This window comes from Labrus bergylta, chromosome 2 (assembly GCF_963930695.1).
Source record: "Labrus bergylta chromosome 2, fLabBer1.1, whole genome shotgun sequence".
NCBI lineage: Eukaryota > Metazoa > Chordata > Actinopteri > Labriformes > Labridae > Labrus > Labrus bergylta.
This window is the reverse complement of record NC_089196.1, coordinates 11096481-11114866: the sequence shown is the minus strand read 5'-3', so window position 1 is coordinate 11114866 and position 18386 is coordinate 11096481. Positions and strand designations below refer to the sequence as shown.

Below are 18386 nucleotides of genomic sequence, written 5' to 3'. Positions count from 1 at the left end.
TGTTTTGTTTCAGTCTGCCCCTGTTTGTGTGTGTGTGTGTGTGTATGTGAGGATTACTTATGTGAATCTGTGCCAACAGCCTGTCTGTAGTTACCAGGCAGATATTGGCCAATCCAACACACACACACACACACACACACAGAGGCACGGTTTGCCTGTGGCGTCGGCGTGGTGAGACATTGTTGATAAAGGGGCTGGTGGTGGAAATGGCAGCTTATCCATTTACATAAGCTGTGTGCAGGGCTTGATAAGCTTTGCACACAGGCTTTTTAAAACCATTGCTCCAAAACCTGATTCCCCACCCTGCACCATCCACACATTCAACTTCATGCAGCCCCTCAAGAAGGGGTTGACGACGTACGTGTATGTGCTATGTCTGTCTGTCTGTGTGTGTGTGTGTGTGTGTGTGTTAAGGTAAGTAAAGAAAAACATTACTTGAACAGAGGGGGCCTGTCTGTATGATTCAGGGAGATCAGGGGTAGCTTTGTTGTAAATCCTAGGTACTTTCAGCTCCATTCACAATGTGGTTGATGTAATCGTTGGGAAAACACAGGAGGAAACATGTGAGGTTGAATACACTGGGGTCACATATGAGTTTAAATGTAAAAAGGAGGATACAAGGTATTATGACAGAAAAATAAAGAGACAAAGCATTACAGAGATAAAGAGAGAAATAACGAAAGAACAACAAAAATGGTATCAAATGAATGTAAACTGCTGATTCAGCGCCTATACTGACCATTCAGTCCCTCACTAGTGCTGCTACACAATTCCTCTGTCTATGAATGTGTTTCTTGTTATTTCTCACCAGGGAGGAGTCCCCCACAAACTTTCCCAGCAAACTTAACTCTGCCCTTCTTCCTTTCTCCCCCATTCCTCTTCCCACACACACAAACCTCACCATATGGGTATATCTAATGCTGGAATAATATGCATTTAAATGTGTGTTAGTGAAAGTGTGTGTGTTGGAAACTTACAGAAATGCTGGCATATTTGCATTAAACAGTGTGTCCATACTGCTGTGGGCTACATGAAATAGTTGCCATTTAAAGTTACCAGCATGCTCTGAGAGGGTTTGCAGTTGATGTATGACTCTATGTACAACCACATGCCTGTGCTGAACAAATGTGGACCCCTGCATGTGTGAGTGTGTGTTTACATGTGTGTGCAGCAGATGTCCTGTGTTCTGTTCTGTTCCCCAGACTGGTTGGTCTTTGTTGCTGCTCCCTCGTGCAGACGGGGCTGGCCACGTGCTTCTCTGTCTGCAAAGACAAGTCACGCCCACCCAGCTTTAATCTGTCAATCGCAGCAGCCAAGCCCCGCCCCTGAGTCTGACAGTGACCGCCCCCGGTGTTGATGACGCTGTTTTACTCACGCATACTTACCATGCTCTCTTTTTCTCTCTTACTCACTCCCCCACATCGGTTTATCTGTCAATGTGCCGCGGACACAGTGTAAAGTTGAGCAACACACTTTCTGCTGTTTATCTTTTGTTTTGTCTAGCTTTCTCTATTGCTCTCTTTGTGATAAGAGCCGAAATGTCCTTCCTGAAAGTGTTTCTGTCTTCCTTTACTTCCATACTTGGAAACAAATTCAGTTCTCTGCAGAAACAGGAAGAAGGAATTTGGTGGAGAAGGAAAGAAGGGAGGGAGATCTGGGCAAGGGCTAGCTTTTGAAGAAAAGGCACGTGGCCTGGGGATGGGATAATGTTTCAGTAATTACCTATGTTTATTATTTTCCCCCTTTTATGGATGTTTTGATAGCTTTGTAAAAAAAAAAACAGGCCAAAATCCCAGGAGCATATTCAAAGTGGTGTGCTTTTGAAGTATCTCTGAAACTGAAAAACGAGTCAAACCTTCTGTCGAAAACCAATAAATTGTTTGTAGACATAGTTCCAGGTAAACACCCTGTATCACATAGAGGCTTCACATGATACTGTCTGCTTTAGATGTTTATAATGACTAGTCTCTGTATGCAGTGCTTGTCTCATATTGAATCCCTTTGGCAGAAATGTGACTGTGACCTGAGGCACACCTGATTAACCTGTACTCCCCTCTCAGCTCCCCTCCCTCTCTGACAAAAACAACCAGGTTTAACCCTCGGGGGGCAAAACTCCCTGCTGCTTTACATTTAGTGTCAACAGTTGTGCAGCTGAGGAGACTTTATTGCTTTACAAAGTTCACATGGGTTGTTCGTTATCGGCAGAGAAAGGTTCAGGATCTCTACAGACGGTTTTTGAAGGTCACAATACTCTGAAGTGAGTTAAAGCAGCAAAATAGGACTTTAAGATGTATCACGTATCCTTCTAGTTTCCTTCATATGATCAAACTTCCACATCTGTGTCTATTTGTTTTTTAACCTTGAAGCATTTTATAAAGAATGTATATATGGTTTGTAAACACAGGCGTCCACTGACATGGTCCTGTTTTTGCTGCCTCTCTCACCTGCAGCACTGGAGCAAAGGGGATTTGTGACAAACAACTCATCTGTTACAGAGTTTGTTTGACACATACTGAACATGCAGGCCATTTTTGAACCCTGTCATCATGCCATCTGTGAAAAGCCTTCAGGGTGATCGCGGCTTCACTGAACATAATAGCACACGCACACAAACAAATTGTTTGCACAGAAACACACTCTCACACACCTCCTGCTCAAAAATAAACAGAAGAACACAAGGTAACAAAGAGTAAAGACAAAGACACCGACATGATGAACTGTAGATAACATTTTATCGCCTTTTTACTCATCATAAAGACAGCTGCTAACTACCATTACACATATATTGTCTTCTGTAGGCCTATGTCATACATAGATTATGTTTCCGAAACTCCAGTTTTTCATGGACCTTCAATGATTCTGTTATAGGCCTATACAAACCAAAGAAACCCAGGTTTTATTAGATAAAATACAACCGCATACTCTGCTTGAAATAGTTTGACTTAAGTGTGTATTCATACTGCATGTTAAAACTGCTATAGAGCTTTAGGGACTTTGTTTTTTTTAAATGACTACTGATATGTGTAACACTGTGAGCAACTTAAACAACGTTTCTCCTCCACATTTTGGTAGTTAAGGCAGAAATCTCAGAGACCTGGACAAAATTAGCAAAAGCTAAATATCACAGGAGGTAATTTGTATTGTTCTATATATTCTCACGGAACAACCCTTTAAATAAAAAAATAAAAAACATGTTAAGCCTCCCATTTTACCAATTTTAGTTTAAAAGAAAGATAGTATAAATCCACAACATCCATTAAGCCTTGTGTGGCTTCTATGTGAAGTCTGTAGGTTATTATTCCCCAGGCTAACATCACAGCTGTAGGCTACCGCAGCGTTTTACAGTCAGATGTATCTTACAGTGTGTTTTGATGACTCTCTGCTCATGTGGCCTTGTTGACCTCCCTCACCTCTCCGCTCAGAGTTCCGCTTAAAGCTGCAGCTAACTTTAGCAAGAGGAACCTGATTCTGCTAACAGGCCAACCCTCCCTGCCCCCATATCTCACAGCAGTCGATGAACATCCACACAAACATGTTAACATGCAGTCTGTGATGCTCGGGGCTTTCTCCACACGTGAACTAACCCCACAAACATACATGCAGGAGAACACAAGGCAGTTGAAGATAGAAAAAAAATCATCTTTCGGGAGGCATAGATGTCTCTTCCTATACTTTCCAGTGCAGAGCAACATCGCCCTCTGTAGGTGAAAAGAATTTGAACTCACCTCTGCCCCCAAAGTATCCTCTTGCCATGGTTATCATCAGTGTACCTCTCAAAGTAGTGAGATATTTAGCCCCCCTGTCTTTGAACTTTGACAGATTCTGACAGTAGACTTGAGGTCTTCGGACACTTTGGAAAAATGTACATATTTAATCTTAAATTTCCTTTCTTTTTCCTCGTTATTTGATTTGATGTTGAAGCACCTTTGTGACTTTGTCCATGAAAGGTGCTCCCCTGTTTCTATTCCATTTTCTCAAGTTTTGTACCTATGTACATTTTTGAAAAGACCTTTCATTGTACATCATGCTCATACGTGCTCTCTTTGAAGTATTAACTTCCAAGAATTTTAACGACATAAAAAAGCTGATATCTAAGTTTGTTCTGTACACTTTTCATTTCTTCCAAATACATTTATTAAATTGTATTACATATTATATCACATATTGTCTCCTGTCAAACAAAGTGATAGAATTATAATTGTAATTTTTTTTTTTTTTTAAAGATTTATTTTTGGGCTTTTTGTGCCTTTAATGAAGAGATAGGACAGTGGATAGAGTAGGAAATATGGGAGACAATATAGGGAATGACATGCGGGAAAGGAACCACAGGCTGGATTTGAACCCGGGCGGCCCGCTTGGAAGACTATAGCCTCCATACATGGGGCGCACACACTAACCACTGCGCCACCAGCACATTATAATTGTAATTTTATGAATTTATTTTTACCAGTGCCAAAACAGACCAAGTGAGAAGTACATTGCATACCTAACCCTTATACTTATACCTATCTTAATACAACAAAACAAATAAATGTAATAGTTTTCTATGTGGGGATATTTTTTGTGCTCCTAGTGAGTCTCCTTAATGTGACGGTAATTTCCACCACAAATTTATGCATCCATGAATTCATTAAGATGACTCAGATGGTTAGAAATATTTCAGCAACTCACCCAGACACGCAAGACTGAAACAAAATCTGTGACCCACTTTACCAGCCAGGATCCAAACCCCTTTGTGAAATGTCAGACTTGGCCTTCAGTTTAATTTAGAGAAAAACACAGCAATATAGCTATAATTTCAGAGCCCAGTGCACTGATAGAATACATATTTTTCACAAACCTGTAAGACACATAATCAAAGACAAAACTAGTTCATTTAAAGACAGGAATAAAGAAAGATGAAGAAGTGCGTTAAGAGAAACCTTTAGAAGTTACTGATATGTCCGTCTGTACAAAATCTATAATCTGTGTTTAAACTGATAAAACAGAATACAACTGAATAAATAATATCAAACATACATTCAGATACATGAAGTGTGCAGGATTTTTAATGTCTACGATGAACACACACACACACACACACACACACACACACACACACACACACACACCTGCATAAAGGCAGTCATAACTGTTTTGAATAATTGATCACTAGTGAAATTGTGTGGCTCTAGGGTTTCCATGGTGTCATTGTTCCTGTTTCGGGTCGATTGGTTGCGAGGAAAATGTGAACTTCTCATGCGGGCTACTCATCATTTACATGCCCTTCAATAACACACACACATGCACACACAAACATACACACACACACACACACACACACACACACACACACACACACACACACACACACACACACACACACACACACACACACACACAGACACACGCCTATTTCCCATGGCAGTGTGGATAACCTGTGTCCTTCCCTATGAGGATGCAGAAGAGGAGAGACTTTCTGAAACTCTGCAACTTTATTTACGCGCAGTCTACTGAAAGCTGGGGAGAATTTTTTTTAGGAGGACGCAGGATCACGAGAATGTCTCGGAGCAGTCTCATCACCTCTGAGAACGACAGTAAGAATATTTTCATGGCTAAATTGCTCTGTAAATTTTAACATTTGATGACTCTATTTTTATGTGCAGTACATTCAATTACAATTAGTTATATATATTAGGAGAATTATTGTTAGTCATATGAAGAAAGTTCCCTTAAGTCTTCTGGTTTCTGGTGTGTCATGATAAAGTTGGCAGCAGATTCAAATTTTTACAGACACATCATTTTTTTTATTAAACATTCAGTAAAATTAAGGAACAGAAAAGTAAAAAGTGCACCAATTAATTCTGGATTTCTAGTTTGAATCATCCATTAAAAGACCACCAACAAACTACCCTAAACAAACACATTTATCTACCTTAACTTTGCATCCTCATCACTCAGTAGCATATTTGGGATCTGGCCTCTGGCCTCTGGCTGTCTGTGTCCTTGTGAGCTCAGCCTTATCCCTTCATTAGGCCTTTGTTTGTCTCCTTTGTGCCCCTCTGCTGCACATGACCGTAATGACCCATGTGCTGGCCACTCCGGTTACATTAAGGACACACATCAAAGGGTGGACTACATAAATATCGGTTCAATTTGTCAGTGGTCCCCTTTGTTTCACTCTTTACTGCAGGACAATAGTGCCAGGTACACAAAGAGGAAGGCCTGGGCTCTATCAGTGAAAGGGGTCAGTGTTTTATTGAAGCTATAAAAGAAATGGACTGGATTTATAAAGCCGAGGTCATCAGAGGAGAAGGGTATTTGTTATCTTATAGACAAACAACACTTTAACTAATCACACACGATAAACATAGAAAAAACATAATCAATAACCTTATCATTTCTAATTCAAACAACATCACACAGTGAGCTGGGCTTCAGTAAAATGGAATGTGACTGGTGAGGAGAGACAGAGACTGAGACTTATCTTTGTCATGAAAATGAAAACAATGCAAACCGTCAAGAAAATAGATTTGCACATCCGTCACTCCCTCAGAGATACTTCAGTGAGAGAGAGATATCAAATCCAACTCTACTCTTTTTTGATTTGATTGCCTGCAATCATGCTGACAGGATTTAAAGCATTGTCAAACAATGTCTCATAATCCCCAATCGTTAGCGCGACAGTGTATCAGATATCAAATTGAAAGATTTATAAATGTTGATCTGATGAACGGGGGAGTAATTTGAACTTGGTGTAAATAAAAAAAAAAGAAATGGCAAAATTTAACAATCTGAAATAAAAAGTTTTCATAGATATAAAACAGATGAAAATGTTCAGTTTGATAACCTTTTTTAAGATTTGTATTTTTTAAACTTTGGCCATTTGTACAGATACATTTTTTCTCTCCCACAGTTGACATAGGACTGGAATTAACAGGTGAGTATCTAACTAATACATGAATCACTACAGGTTCTTTTGTTCAGGCAACAACTACTTATTATGTGATGTGGAAGAATTTAAAACTTAAATATCAGAATCGCAGATTGTTGAACTCTTAAATATATTTTGTGTGTGTTCCTAGGGTATGTAGGGGTAGTCAACAATACACATCTATCCCTTAAGCTCCCCCAGTTCCATCTCCTATAGCCAGTATAAAACCTACAAGCCATTTCCCCTTCTTTCATGAAATGCTTTCCTACATTCTAATTAGAGCTTGATAAAAAAATATCTGTTATATCCGTTGAGAAATATAATATGGTTTGCATACTCAGAAATAATTACTCAACTCAGAGAAACAAAGCTGGACCACTAATGCAACGATTTGAATGGTGTTCATGTGTATTGCAGCATCAAAATAATAGAACATGCTAAACCTTACAGGGGACGAGGATGATGTTTCCACTTTGCAAGAGGGACAGGAGAGAAAAAGACACAGAGGAAGAAGAAAGGCTGGTGAAAGAGAGAAGAAGAAGAGACCACGAAGGAACAGAGAAGCATCTGCAGCAGGAGAGGCCAAAGAGGAGGAATCACAGGCCCAGCCTCAAAAAGGAAAGAGGGGCAGGAGAAGGAGAGAAAGGACTGAAGCAGAAGAAGCAGAAGGTAACCAGAGGGGTGAGGAGAAGCATGCTAAAATAAAAAGTGGTAAGGCAGAAAAAACGAGGAAGAATGTAAGAAATGAGAAAACACAAAAAAAAGATCAGGAGGAGGAGGAGGAGGAGGAGGAGGAGGAGGAAGCTGGTAGTAGAAATTCCAAGAGAAAAAAGAGACGTGCAAGCGCCAAAGAAGAAGAGAAGGAAGAGGTTGAAAGTAAACATAAAGTTAAGGAGCAGACACAAGAAGTAAAGGAGAAGAAGAAGAAGAAGAAGAAGAAACACAAGAAAGTTGAAACAAGGTGAAGTTTCATCCTAAAAATCTCTCCTGCTGGCGTAATCTGTGTAGTCTTCTCATTCTGTCAGATCTTCTGTGGGTCTTTGCTGCTATTGTTTCATGCACAAACACATTAAACACTGCACTATTTCTCAGTTCAGAGCAGGACACAAGCGAGGAAGAAGACAAAGATGAAGCGGACAACGAGGAGATAGGGGTGAGGCCAGAGTCTCTGACACCGGAGGAGCTGGAGAAACTGAAGGAGGCGGTGGACGAGAGGAAGAAACTGATCCAGGGACTGAGGGGGAAACCGTGGCCCATGAAGAAGAAACTTGTGACTTTACGGTAAATCTATATTGATATGCACTCGCAAGGATAATCTGCAGTACATCAAGAGACCGTTGTTTCAATTCATATCAATTCATTGTCTTTCTCTTAGGGAGTCTCAGGAGTTTGTGGAGAAATATGAAGGAGCTTTGGGAAAAGGAAAAGGAAGGAAACTCTATGCTTACAAGGTCATGATGAACAAGGTTAGGAATCACAATCTGATTTAACATCTGTATTAGAAGAATTTGAACAATTCTGGACCTATTATATGATGCAGTTTATTTGATCAAGTTTCTTTTGCAGAAATGGATGAAGTTCCAACGAGACTTTGAGAACTTCAAAACTGCCTGCATACCGTGGGAGATGAAAATCAAGGAGATTGAAAGTAAATGTTGACATTTACTGTTCAGAGATATTTTGCACATTGTCTTAAGTATCCTTGACTTCATTTTTAGGAGATAAGAATGATGTCGCTCTTACTGTACGTCTAGCTCCAACTGGTCTGATCTCTCATAGTTATTGCAGGTGTACCATTTCTTCTTTTGCTTCTGCCTGCAGGTCACTTTGGCTCCTCGGTTGCGTCTTATTTCCTCTTCCTGAGGTGGATGTATGGCATCAACATGATCTTGTTTGGTCTGACCTTTGGCCTTGTTATGGTGCCAGAGGTACAGTACATGACTTTTATTCATCGGAAACAAGTCATAACTTCTTTGTATTGTATCTGTATGTAATTACCTTCTCTGACCCCCCCTTGCTTGCTAACAGGCACTGATGGGCCGGCCGTATGGCAGCATCCCAAGAAAGACTGTCCCCAGGGCAGAAGAGGCCAGTGCCATGGACTTTGCTGTCTTATGGGACTTTGGAGTCAGTTCATTTAATCACACTTACCTCAGGCTCTTTAACTATCATTCTGTTGTATTATTGTAGTGATATATTCAAAATATTTTGAAAACTTCCTTGTTGAAGATCACCTAAACTGGTGTTTCTGTATGAACAGGGTTATGCTCAGTATTCAGTCCTTTTCTATGGTTACTATAACAACCAGCGTGCCATTGGCTGGCTCAAGTTCCGTATGCCTCTATCGTACTTCCTGGTTGGTGTGGGAACAGTGGCCTACAGCTACATGGTGGTCATAAGAACGTATGTTGATTATGACTACGTACAATGAATATGTCTCTCTCTTTCAGGGACAGTTATATACTGAATCTGTATTTCTGTTTAAAGGATGGCCCGTAATGCTAACGACTCAGGGGTTGGTGACGATAACAGCTTTAATTTCAGCTGGAAAATGTTCACAAGTTGGGACTACCTGATTGGAAACCCTGAAACTGCAGATAATAAGTTTGCCTCCATTACCACAAGTTTCAAGGTCTGACAACCGACTGTTTGTGAACCAGTGTAGCATTTGATCCTATTACCAGGATATCACATGTACCTTTATCATGTATATTCTGCATATACCTCTACAGGAAGCAATCTTAGAGGAGCAAGAGAGCAGAAAGGACGACAACATCCACCTGACTCGTTTTCTTCGTGTACTGGCAAACTTCCTGGTCTTGTGCTGTTTAGCAGGAAGTGGATACCTCATCTACTTTGTTGTCCGGCGCTCCCAGAAGTTTGCCCTTGATGGACTGGATACTCACAGCTGGTGGGAGAGGAATGAGGTAGCAATTAGTTATGAGTCACAGAGTATCAAAGAGGAAGTGTATGAATCAGTTTAGTAGTGGACAAGACTTACAGAAGAAGTTCACAATAGAGTGGCGTGGTTATCATCATTTGAAGAATTTAGCCAATGGATGATTGACTTGGAACATTGTCATTAGAGGGAACTTTGAGTTGTTTTGGTTCCTTACTGTCACTCTGCATGCTCAAACACTGTGTTGGCTTCTTAGGACGGCAAAGTGGAATATTGTCAATGTCCATAGATAGAGCAGAACTCATGGCTTACCTGGTCGAAGCACATGCCCCATGTATACAAAATCAGTCCACACCTCAAAACCCCCCAAAATTAACATCAGATTGAAAAAAACAATTGCATAGCTACACCATAGTTTTTCCACCTAGTTTCTGTCACTAGATGAGTCTCAAAAGCTGTTTTAATTCCATATACAATTATTTTATATTATTGCGTATCAGCCCCTCTCCTTATCTTTGTGGATTACTTTGTGGAAGACCGGTGCAACACAAAATCAAAAACAAATGTTTTGTACATTTTGAGTGTTTGTGTTAACTCTATTCTAGTCACTTTTCAGTAGAAAACATTATACTCATCAAGATATACCCTCAAGAATAATGTACATGCACACTTTATGTCACCATACAAAGAAACAGACACGATTTGACAGTCAGTCCAACTTTGACAAAAAGCTATCCTCATTTAATGCAGATCTTCAGTCATCTCACATGTCATTGGAGGTTACATCCGTGCATTGTATGTTCCTCAGGTTAACATGGTGATGTCATTACTGGGGATGTTCTGCCCCATGTTGTTTGACGTCATCAGCACCCTAGAAAACTACCACCCTCGGGTGGCCCTGCAGTGGCAGCTGGGTCGCATCTTTGCTCTCTTCTTAGGGAATCTTTACACCTTCATCATCGCACTCATGGATGAGATCAACCTCAAAGTGAGAGCCAGAGCATGCAGATGAGTGAGATACTTTTGAGTTTACCTGATGCCTAATTTGTGGTGTGTATTTTTTGCAGAGGGAGGAGGAAAAGATAGTGAAATTTAATATAACCATGTGGGAAGCCAGTCTTTACAATGGTACAGTGTCAGAAAATAGTACAGCGTTGCCCATCACTATCCAGCCTGCTGATGTTCCCAGAGGGCCGTGCTGGGAGACCATGGTGGGACAGGTTAGTGTGCATGTATGTGTTTTGTGTGTATTACTATTGTGTATAGGATGATATAACATAACGCACAGACATTATGAAATATAATTGAATAGAAACAGAATATTTTATTGAACTATGCAGGATATTGGATTATGTTTTGATTAATTAAATAAAGTTTTTAGTTCACAAGTCCCTCTAAACTCCAGGAGGTTGCTTAGAGTATCTTAGTTTTTAGAGAGAGCCACAGAAGGTGAAGGGTTTAGTTGTTCATATCATATATTGAAATATATGCTAATAAACTCTAAATATACGCTAATAAACTTTTATGAGTGAAATTAAATATCATGCTAGTGACCAATCTGGATCATTGATTTTAATTCATTGCAAATAGCAGCAAGGAAGAGTACAATCAGATTGACAAAAACATTTTTGATGAATTGAAGACCAAACATGCAGCACTGCCAAGGGCACTACTGTTCTCATGGCAAAAGTCCACTACTGTCTTATCTGAACAAGGAGCTGACTCAGTCAGATAGAAACAGATTTTTCTGATGTGTGAAGCATTAGAGCAAAGTGACAAGACAGAGTGACAGATGTAACATGAAAGTTGTTTGGTCTTTAGTCACTATCTATGACTTGATCTCTTTTTCAAGCAGGGTTTCTGTTGGGTGTCATGCAGGGCTGCACCACATACAAACATTCTGATGCATGCAGGTAGTGGCTGGGATCAACTCGAGGCTCAGATAAATTGTGCCCAAGGTTTTTCCACCATTAGTTTGAGAAAAAACTGAGTCTGTGCTGAGAGAGTCTGGTTGTCTTGCATGAAGAACATGAATAGGGGTATCATCAGCATAGCATTGTTTGAGAAGCCACAGTAGCAGGGAATCAGAACAAAGGAGATTATAGAGAAGAGAATGGAAACAATCATGGATCCTTGTTTTACACCGGTGATAAAAGACTCCTGGACATGAATGGTCGCTCTGTGAGGATCGACTCAAGCAAGAGTCCCGCTGTTACAGAGATGTCTACTTCAGATACGGTAGGGTGGACAGGAGGATTTGATTGTTAACCATGTATGGACTATATATTCTTCTTCTTACCTCAGGTTTTCATCAGAAACAGCAGTGCAGTGTCTAATTTTACAGACTGGATTGGATCAAGTAGCCTAGATTATTTTGAAGAGACTGCTTTGGACTGGCTGAAAAAATAGTATTTATCATGTGCATCATCAAAGATATTGTAATTGCGATGGCTTGAAGAGGTTAGGGTAGATGCACTGTGGGTGATTCAGGTGCTCTCGTCGATGGCCTTTATCTTTTTTATTAAAGCGTAACTTTGAAAAACTTAGCTGATAAAGAATGCAAAGGGAACAGAGGACTTTTAAAGTAGGGAAACCATTTCTTTATGTCTGTATCTTGTTATTCTAAAATGCACTTTTTGCAGCAGTTAAACTTGAGGTAAACAACATAGAAAAATTGTTTATGAATGCAAAATTGTCTTTTATTAAAGCAGTTTATATAACACAACCCATTTTCCTCCTGTGACAATCTTACCACTAAATCTTTCTCAATGAACACAAACATGGCAGAGACAGCCTATTAATGACTAACATGGACATGCATGTTAAAAATGTGTTGACTTAGGGATAAAATGTTAAGTAACAAAATGTGAATTCTGCAAGGTGATGATTATAAATGATTACTTTATGCTTTGCAGGAGTTTGTCAGACTGATCATATCTGATACCATGACAACCTACATCACGCTGTTGATTGGGGATTTTCTGAGAGCCGTGCTTGTTCGTTTCCTAAACTACTGCTGGTGTTGGGACCTTGAGGCCGGATTTGTGAGTCATCTGTTCCTACTGATTACATTTACCGTTCTGCTGAGATTTCAAGTGCGTAAATTATGTTTTTATTGCATATTAGAATTCTGCATCTTTCTCTAGAGTGGAATTTAAATGTTGCTTCTGAAAAAAGGAGTCACAGCAGAGTCATTTTTGTCTTTTATGAAGCCATCTTACTCTGAGTTTGATGTCAGTGGTAATGTTCTGGGCCTAATCTTCAATCAAGGAATGATATGGTAGGAAAAAATACTTTTGTTTTTCAATATATAAGTTGAAAAACACATGTTAAGCGTGCTGTAAATTTACAAGTTTTCATTAACCATCTTCTGTAGCTTATATGTTTGATGGGAAACCATATATAATGATGAAAAGCACCTGTATTGTGTGTTCCCTTAACAGACTTTTTGTTTAACATTTTCCTGCAGGATGGGAGCTTTCTACGCCCCCTGCCTGCCTGCCCTGAACGTCCTTCGCCTCCACGTGTCCATGTACCTACAGTGCTGGGCTGTCATGTGCTGTAATGTGCCGCAGGAAAGAGTCTTCAAGGCCTCTGGCTCCAACAACTTCTACATGGCCATGCTCCTGGTCATCCTCTTCCTGTCCACACTGCCTGCCATCTACACCATCGTCACCATCCCCCCATCCTTTGATTGTGGACCTTTCAGGTAACAATGCCTGTTCAAAAGTATGATTATTATTATTATTATTCATATAACTTGAGTGGGATCATTCCTCTCTTGTCCTTAGTGGGAAAAAGCGTATGTTTGATGTGATCCAAGAGACCCTTGAGTCGGACTTCCCTGCGTGGTTTAGCAAAGTGTTCAGCTACGCCTCTAACCCTGGACTGGTGCTGCCCTTTATGTTGCTGATGGTGTAAGTAACATTGAGCGTCACACTGCAACAATATGCACTTTATGCACAACTCAGGATATTTTGCATAAAAAACAAAAACAATTTCCTTTTAGTGGAAAAAATAAAATGAAGAAATTACTTTGTTCTTGTATTTTTCAGATTGGCCATTTATTACTTGCAATCCACATCCAAAAGCTACAAAGAAGCTAATGTGGAACTGAAGAAAAAACTACAAACGGTAACTCAAAATCAGATTGCAGTTTTTCCTGTTCTCCTGAGCCCATTAACAACCACTTTAATTGCTTTGTTGGAAAAAAATAATGAATCATTTTCACATATATAACACTCAGAGTCAAGTACTCTCAAAATTGAGGAGGTTTCAAATATGTGTCCTCCATATTTGAATACCTTTAAGCTACTTTGAAACTCCCCAACATTGTATAGTTTTACAAATAGACTGACTGGCCATTCCAGTGCCTGTCTGTAGCTACAGTATAGTTGTATTTGTATCATGATTCCAGCAGAGAGCAGCAGAGTAACATCTCATATTCATCCAAAAGCAGTGGGTCGGTGATGAACAGGTCATCTGTGTTGTTGGTTAAAAGCAGATGATAAATAAAAGGAAATGTGGCAATGATGTGCATCCCAATATGCCTACACAAAAAATTAAAATGTATTTGTTAATTTCTCAGCTTGGAAATTGTGCTCTGTGTGGATGGAACAGTTTTTTACAATCAGTTCTATATTTTTCTTCCGTGTATACTTGTGTATAGCAAAATGAGGAGAACAAGAAGAAGAACAAACGAGCAGCATTGAAAGCACAGATGGATCTAGAGGAGGCCAAAAAAGCCACATCACACGGTGATGGTCCAGAGCATCAAAAGAACAACAATGCCTCACTAAAAGACCAGGAAGGTGAGACTTCTTAAAGTCAACATTCAATTAGATATAAAGAATGATGTTAGACAAACATAATCTTTATACTAATTTAAAAGATAAGATTAGATTTAAAATACTTATTTACTTAATTTTTTTTGTCTTAGTTGTGAGTTACAAAGAACAATTGTCATTTTTGTGAACATATAGGGATGCTTAGCCACAAAGTAATTGCTCCAGTAGACTTTCACAGATTGAATACCTTAAGATTTATTTATTTTATCTAATGTGTCTTGGCTCATACCAACAATGAATCAATTATCTATCTAGCCTAGCGTTAGCTGTCTAACTTTTCCCAATGCTTCTGCTAACAAAAACATCTATTTAACGAACCGATATAAGAGGCAAAGAGCTCTCAGGCCGGTTCAGTCCACAGCAGAACATATTCTTGTGTTGGTATGAAGCAGACACTTGTGGAAATTCAGTAACTCTTGTGCTAGTGTTTGCATTTTTGCCATTTCTCCTCTACTCTGCTAATCCACTGCACTCAGCCTAAAGAAGCCCTATTCGTCAACAGAACTGTCAATCATAGCCTTTTATAGACTAACTTAACTGATAACAAAAACCCTACCCAAAATAAAAAAATTGACTTGAAAATCTGTTAATGTGGTTTTTGAGCCATTCTGAAGCCAGTCAGTAGGGGGAGCTCTAACATTGAACAATCAATGTTTAAATTCTTTACACATAAAACATTCTGCACATATCCCCTAACCTATGCCCCTGACAGACAAATTGCTTCCTTTTAAATGCCAATACATGGATCTGGGGGTGGAGCGTCTGAGGACGCACCAAAGTGAGGGGTATACTTGCCTGGCTGTTGGGTTGAATTATCTACAAACTTTCTCGAATATGACATTCCAAACTTTAATATAGTGATGCTACAAAAATATCTATGCTAAATTGTTTTGCCCTATCGACATCAATGATTAATAATCAGGTTTTCTCCTCTAGTAGACTGGGAAGACAACCAGGGAAATGGGCCAAGACTGTATCGTGGTAGGAATGAACGCAACCCTTCTGCTCTCCGAATTAAAGAATGTCATCTCCCAGCTACCAATGCTCCTGTGCCCAGGTCACATCACCATGGCAGCCATGGCGCTCCTGGGTACCTGCCCGGTCTGCCTCTGCAAAGTGAACCCAGGATGTACCGGGTGCCGAGCATGCAGAGACACTGAGGGAGTGAAAAACAGAATATGCAGACATCACTTAAAATCAAGCACTTTATTGAGAAGTTCATACTAGGATGTTCACTGTGAACTCAGAGGATTGACAAGGCTGATTTGATTGCAGTTAGTCCACATTGTATCCAAAATCAAGTGTAATTATAAAATTGTGTTTCCATGTAAAAGAACTCTGAATGTTTTCAATGGTAGTTGTTAAATCTGCTTATTAAATAAAGCTTAAACAAAAGCAAAATATTGCTGTCTTTAAAAGTGAACATTTCAGTTCTTATGCCTCAGTGTCTTTTGAATCTGTAAATTAAATTTGAAGCTTAAATTGGAAAATATTTTTCCATATTGATTAAGCTAACACTTCTTATTCAGAGCATAAAACAAACAAATACAATATTTGTTATCAATGGTGACAGAGTTCTACATCTTCTGCTTGACCTTATTTTTAACACCAGAACAGCTAATTAGTCCAACTAAATTATTAAAGGGACATTTTTAAAACAGCTGATTTCAACTTAGTTGTGTTTTATGAAAACTGTATTTCTTTATTCATGATGAATATACATTTAATTTGTTTAAAAAAATGATGTGACATGCTTTGTAACTGTTACAATCCTTAGTTGATCCCTTACTTCTTTTAGTTCAGCCACATTCAAAACTAAAATAACCACATTGACATATACAGTATTCTGTAGGCCTTTTACTCTGAATCACAGAGCAGTTGTCCTTAGACCTATGACACGGCCAAAGTATAAAACATTTATTTGACATGGAGGCCATTTAACATAGCCAGGTTTAAACAGATCTGTGTCCTGACTTGCAAACCCAACTTAACCCTTCTTTTTCAAGAGTAAAACATCTATGACACACTGAGTGACCTCTGAGCTTTGAAAATATTTATTTGCTGGATGGTTATGACAAAATGCTATGCGCCAAAAGGTCATACTTGAGCTTCAGTCAAAATCCATGTATTAGTCTCCTGACCTTCATTCTTGGATTCTTGTCTCGTATCATCTGATAGCCAGACTGGCATATCAAGTCTACTTATAACTAATTCTGCTTTGCACTTGATGAACACATTGACAATCCTGTAAGTCAGCCTGCCATGTAGCTGTCAGTCAAATCTGAAAGTGACAGTGTTGCCTGATTAGCGAAACTTAATTTTCATGAAATTCTATAGCTTCATAGTCATTCAGAGTCTTGATTAAATGAAATTGAATATGCATGCTAAGGGTTGTAGGTGTTGTATCTAAATCATTTAAGACAACAAGTGAATAAGCTCATAATGCCGCTGACATCACATCACAGAGCCAATCAAATCCACTTCCATCGATGCTCATGATCAATTCATGGCTGGTACTCATTAAATATTAATTCTGCAGTTATTTGAGAACTAGAGGAAGGAGTTTGTCCCCATGGTTTAATCTTTCATCACAGGCCGCAAATTGTCAATCACATTATTTAATGAATACTGATGAGATGGTAATAATAGGGAGACAAAAGCTTCTATTAGGGACTTGGAGTCAGAAGCTGCCTTGCTCGTATTTATGCAGGTAATCCCACCCTCCTCCTGCCCGCTGTATCACCCTTCTACTGGAGCTGTGTTTTGGCTACATCCCAGTACCCTCCATGATGGTACATTGTGGTAGAAAACTGAGCCATGACAGGTTGCAGATTACCGGATATCTCAATGTTTGCTGCACCATGATACACATCACTTATTGAACAACAGTAATCAAAGAATACAGTCAGATATTGTTGCAATGCTAGCCCTGATTTGACTGTTTGATTGTGTCCCGTTTTATTTTTTATTAAATGCATAAATGTGCTCTAGTAGCCCACAGTAAAGTGAGATAAAATGGTGAAGATAGAGAGGAGTACATCCCACAATATGATGCTAGGCTCAAACATTATGGCTGAGTAACATCAATGCAAAAATATCTGTAAAATAATGTGAATAATAGAGCAAATATTTGATTAGCTATTAGCTAGCATTTGAAAAAAGTTAGCATCATGTTAGCTCAATCAATTCCTTTCTAACATAACTGTTTGATAGTGTTACACGAAACAATAAAAAAAGTTGTTTGTATTTTACCTAAACAATACAGAATAGAATAGCACAATAAATATAAATAAATAATTAAGAAATACATTAAGGCTTTTTGCATAGAGGCTAGGCCATTTTCAGCTAAAATAACACATTTCATGACCAGTGAGCTAGCCTACTAAAACAGTTAAATTACCAAGGAAGTTTTTACATGCTAATGTTAGCTGTTATCTAACAGTCGGCTAGCTCACTGGTCATGAAATATGTTATTTAAGCTGAAAAATGGTCTGATTGATTGCAAGTTTGACATTTTAATGATCTTTTTTAAAACACGTCAACTAAGCCTTGAACGTGTTATCAGAGCAAAAAGGCCGGCATAGTAGGCCTACAGTGAATTGAATGACTGCAGGAAGTTGAGGAGCTGAAATGATCTCGGTGGGGTTAGTTTGCCTTCTAGCTAGAAGCCTTCAGGCCAAAAATCATACATCCCTCACCAGTGTGTTGTTCTCTGTGTTCGCTGTGT

General features: G+C 39.2%; 1 protein-coding gene across 2 annotated transcripts; it reads left to right on the top strand.

Annotated features, from left to right (window-relative positions):
• Positions 1 to 5384: 5384 nt before the first annotated feature.
• tmc1 (transmembrane channel-like 1) lies at positions 5385 to 16215 on the top strand. 2 transcript variants are annotated; one of them, XM_065964595.1, is made up of 20 exons: positions 5385 to 5576; positions 6896 to 6919; positions 7364 to 7874; positions 8006 to 8194; positions 8289 to 8379; positions 8480 to 8561; positions 8735 to 8841; positions 8942 to 9040; positions 9174 to 9316; positions 9401 to 9545; positions 9646 to 9840; positions 10621 to 10800; positions 10880 to 11032; positions 12728 to 12856; positions 13025 to 13092; positions 13282 to 13521; positions 13604 to 13729; positions 13868 to 13946; positions 14482 to 14623; positions 15599 to 16215. In XM_065964595.1, exons 1-20 carry the CDS (start codon positions 5432 to 5434, stop codon positions 15817 to 15819), a joined length of 3069 nt encoding a protein of 1022 aa, XP_065820667.1. In that variant the 5' UTR covers positions 5385 to 5431; the 3' UTR covers positions 15820 to 16215. The 2 variants fall into 2 exon arrangements, with proteins under 2 accessions (XP_065820667.1, XP_029132986.2); XM_029277153.2 differs by having other exon boundaries at positions 15596 to 16215.
• The last annotated feature ends 2171 nt before the right edge of the window (positions 16216 to 18386 follow it).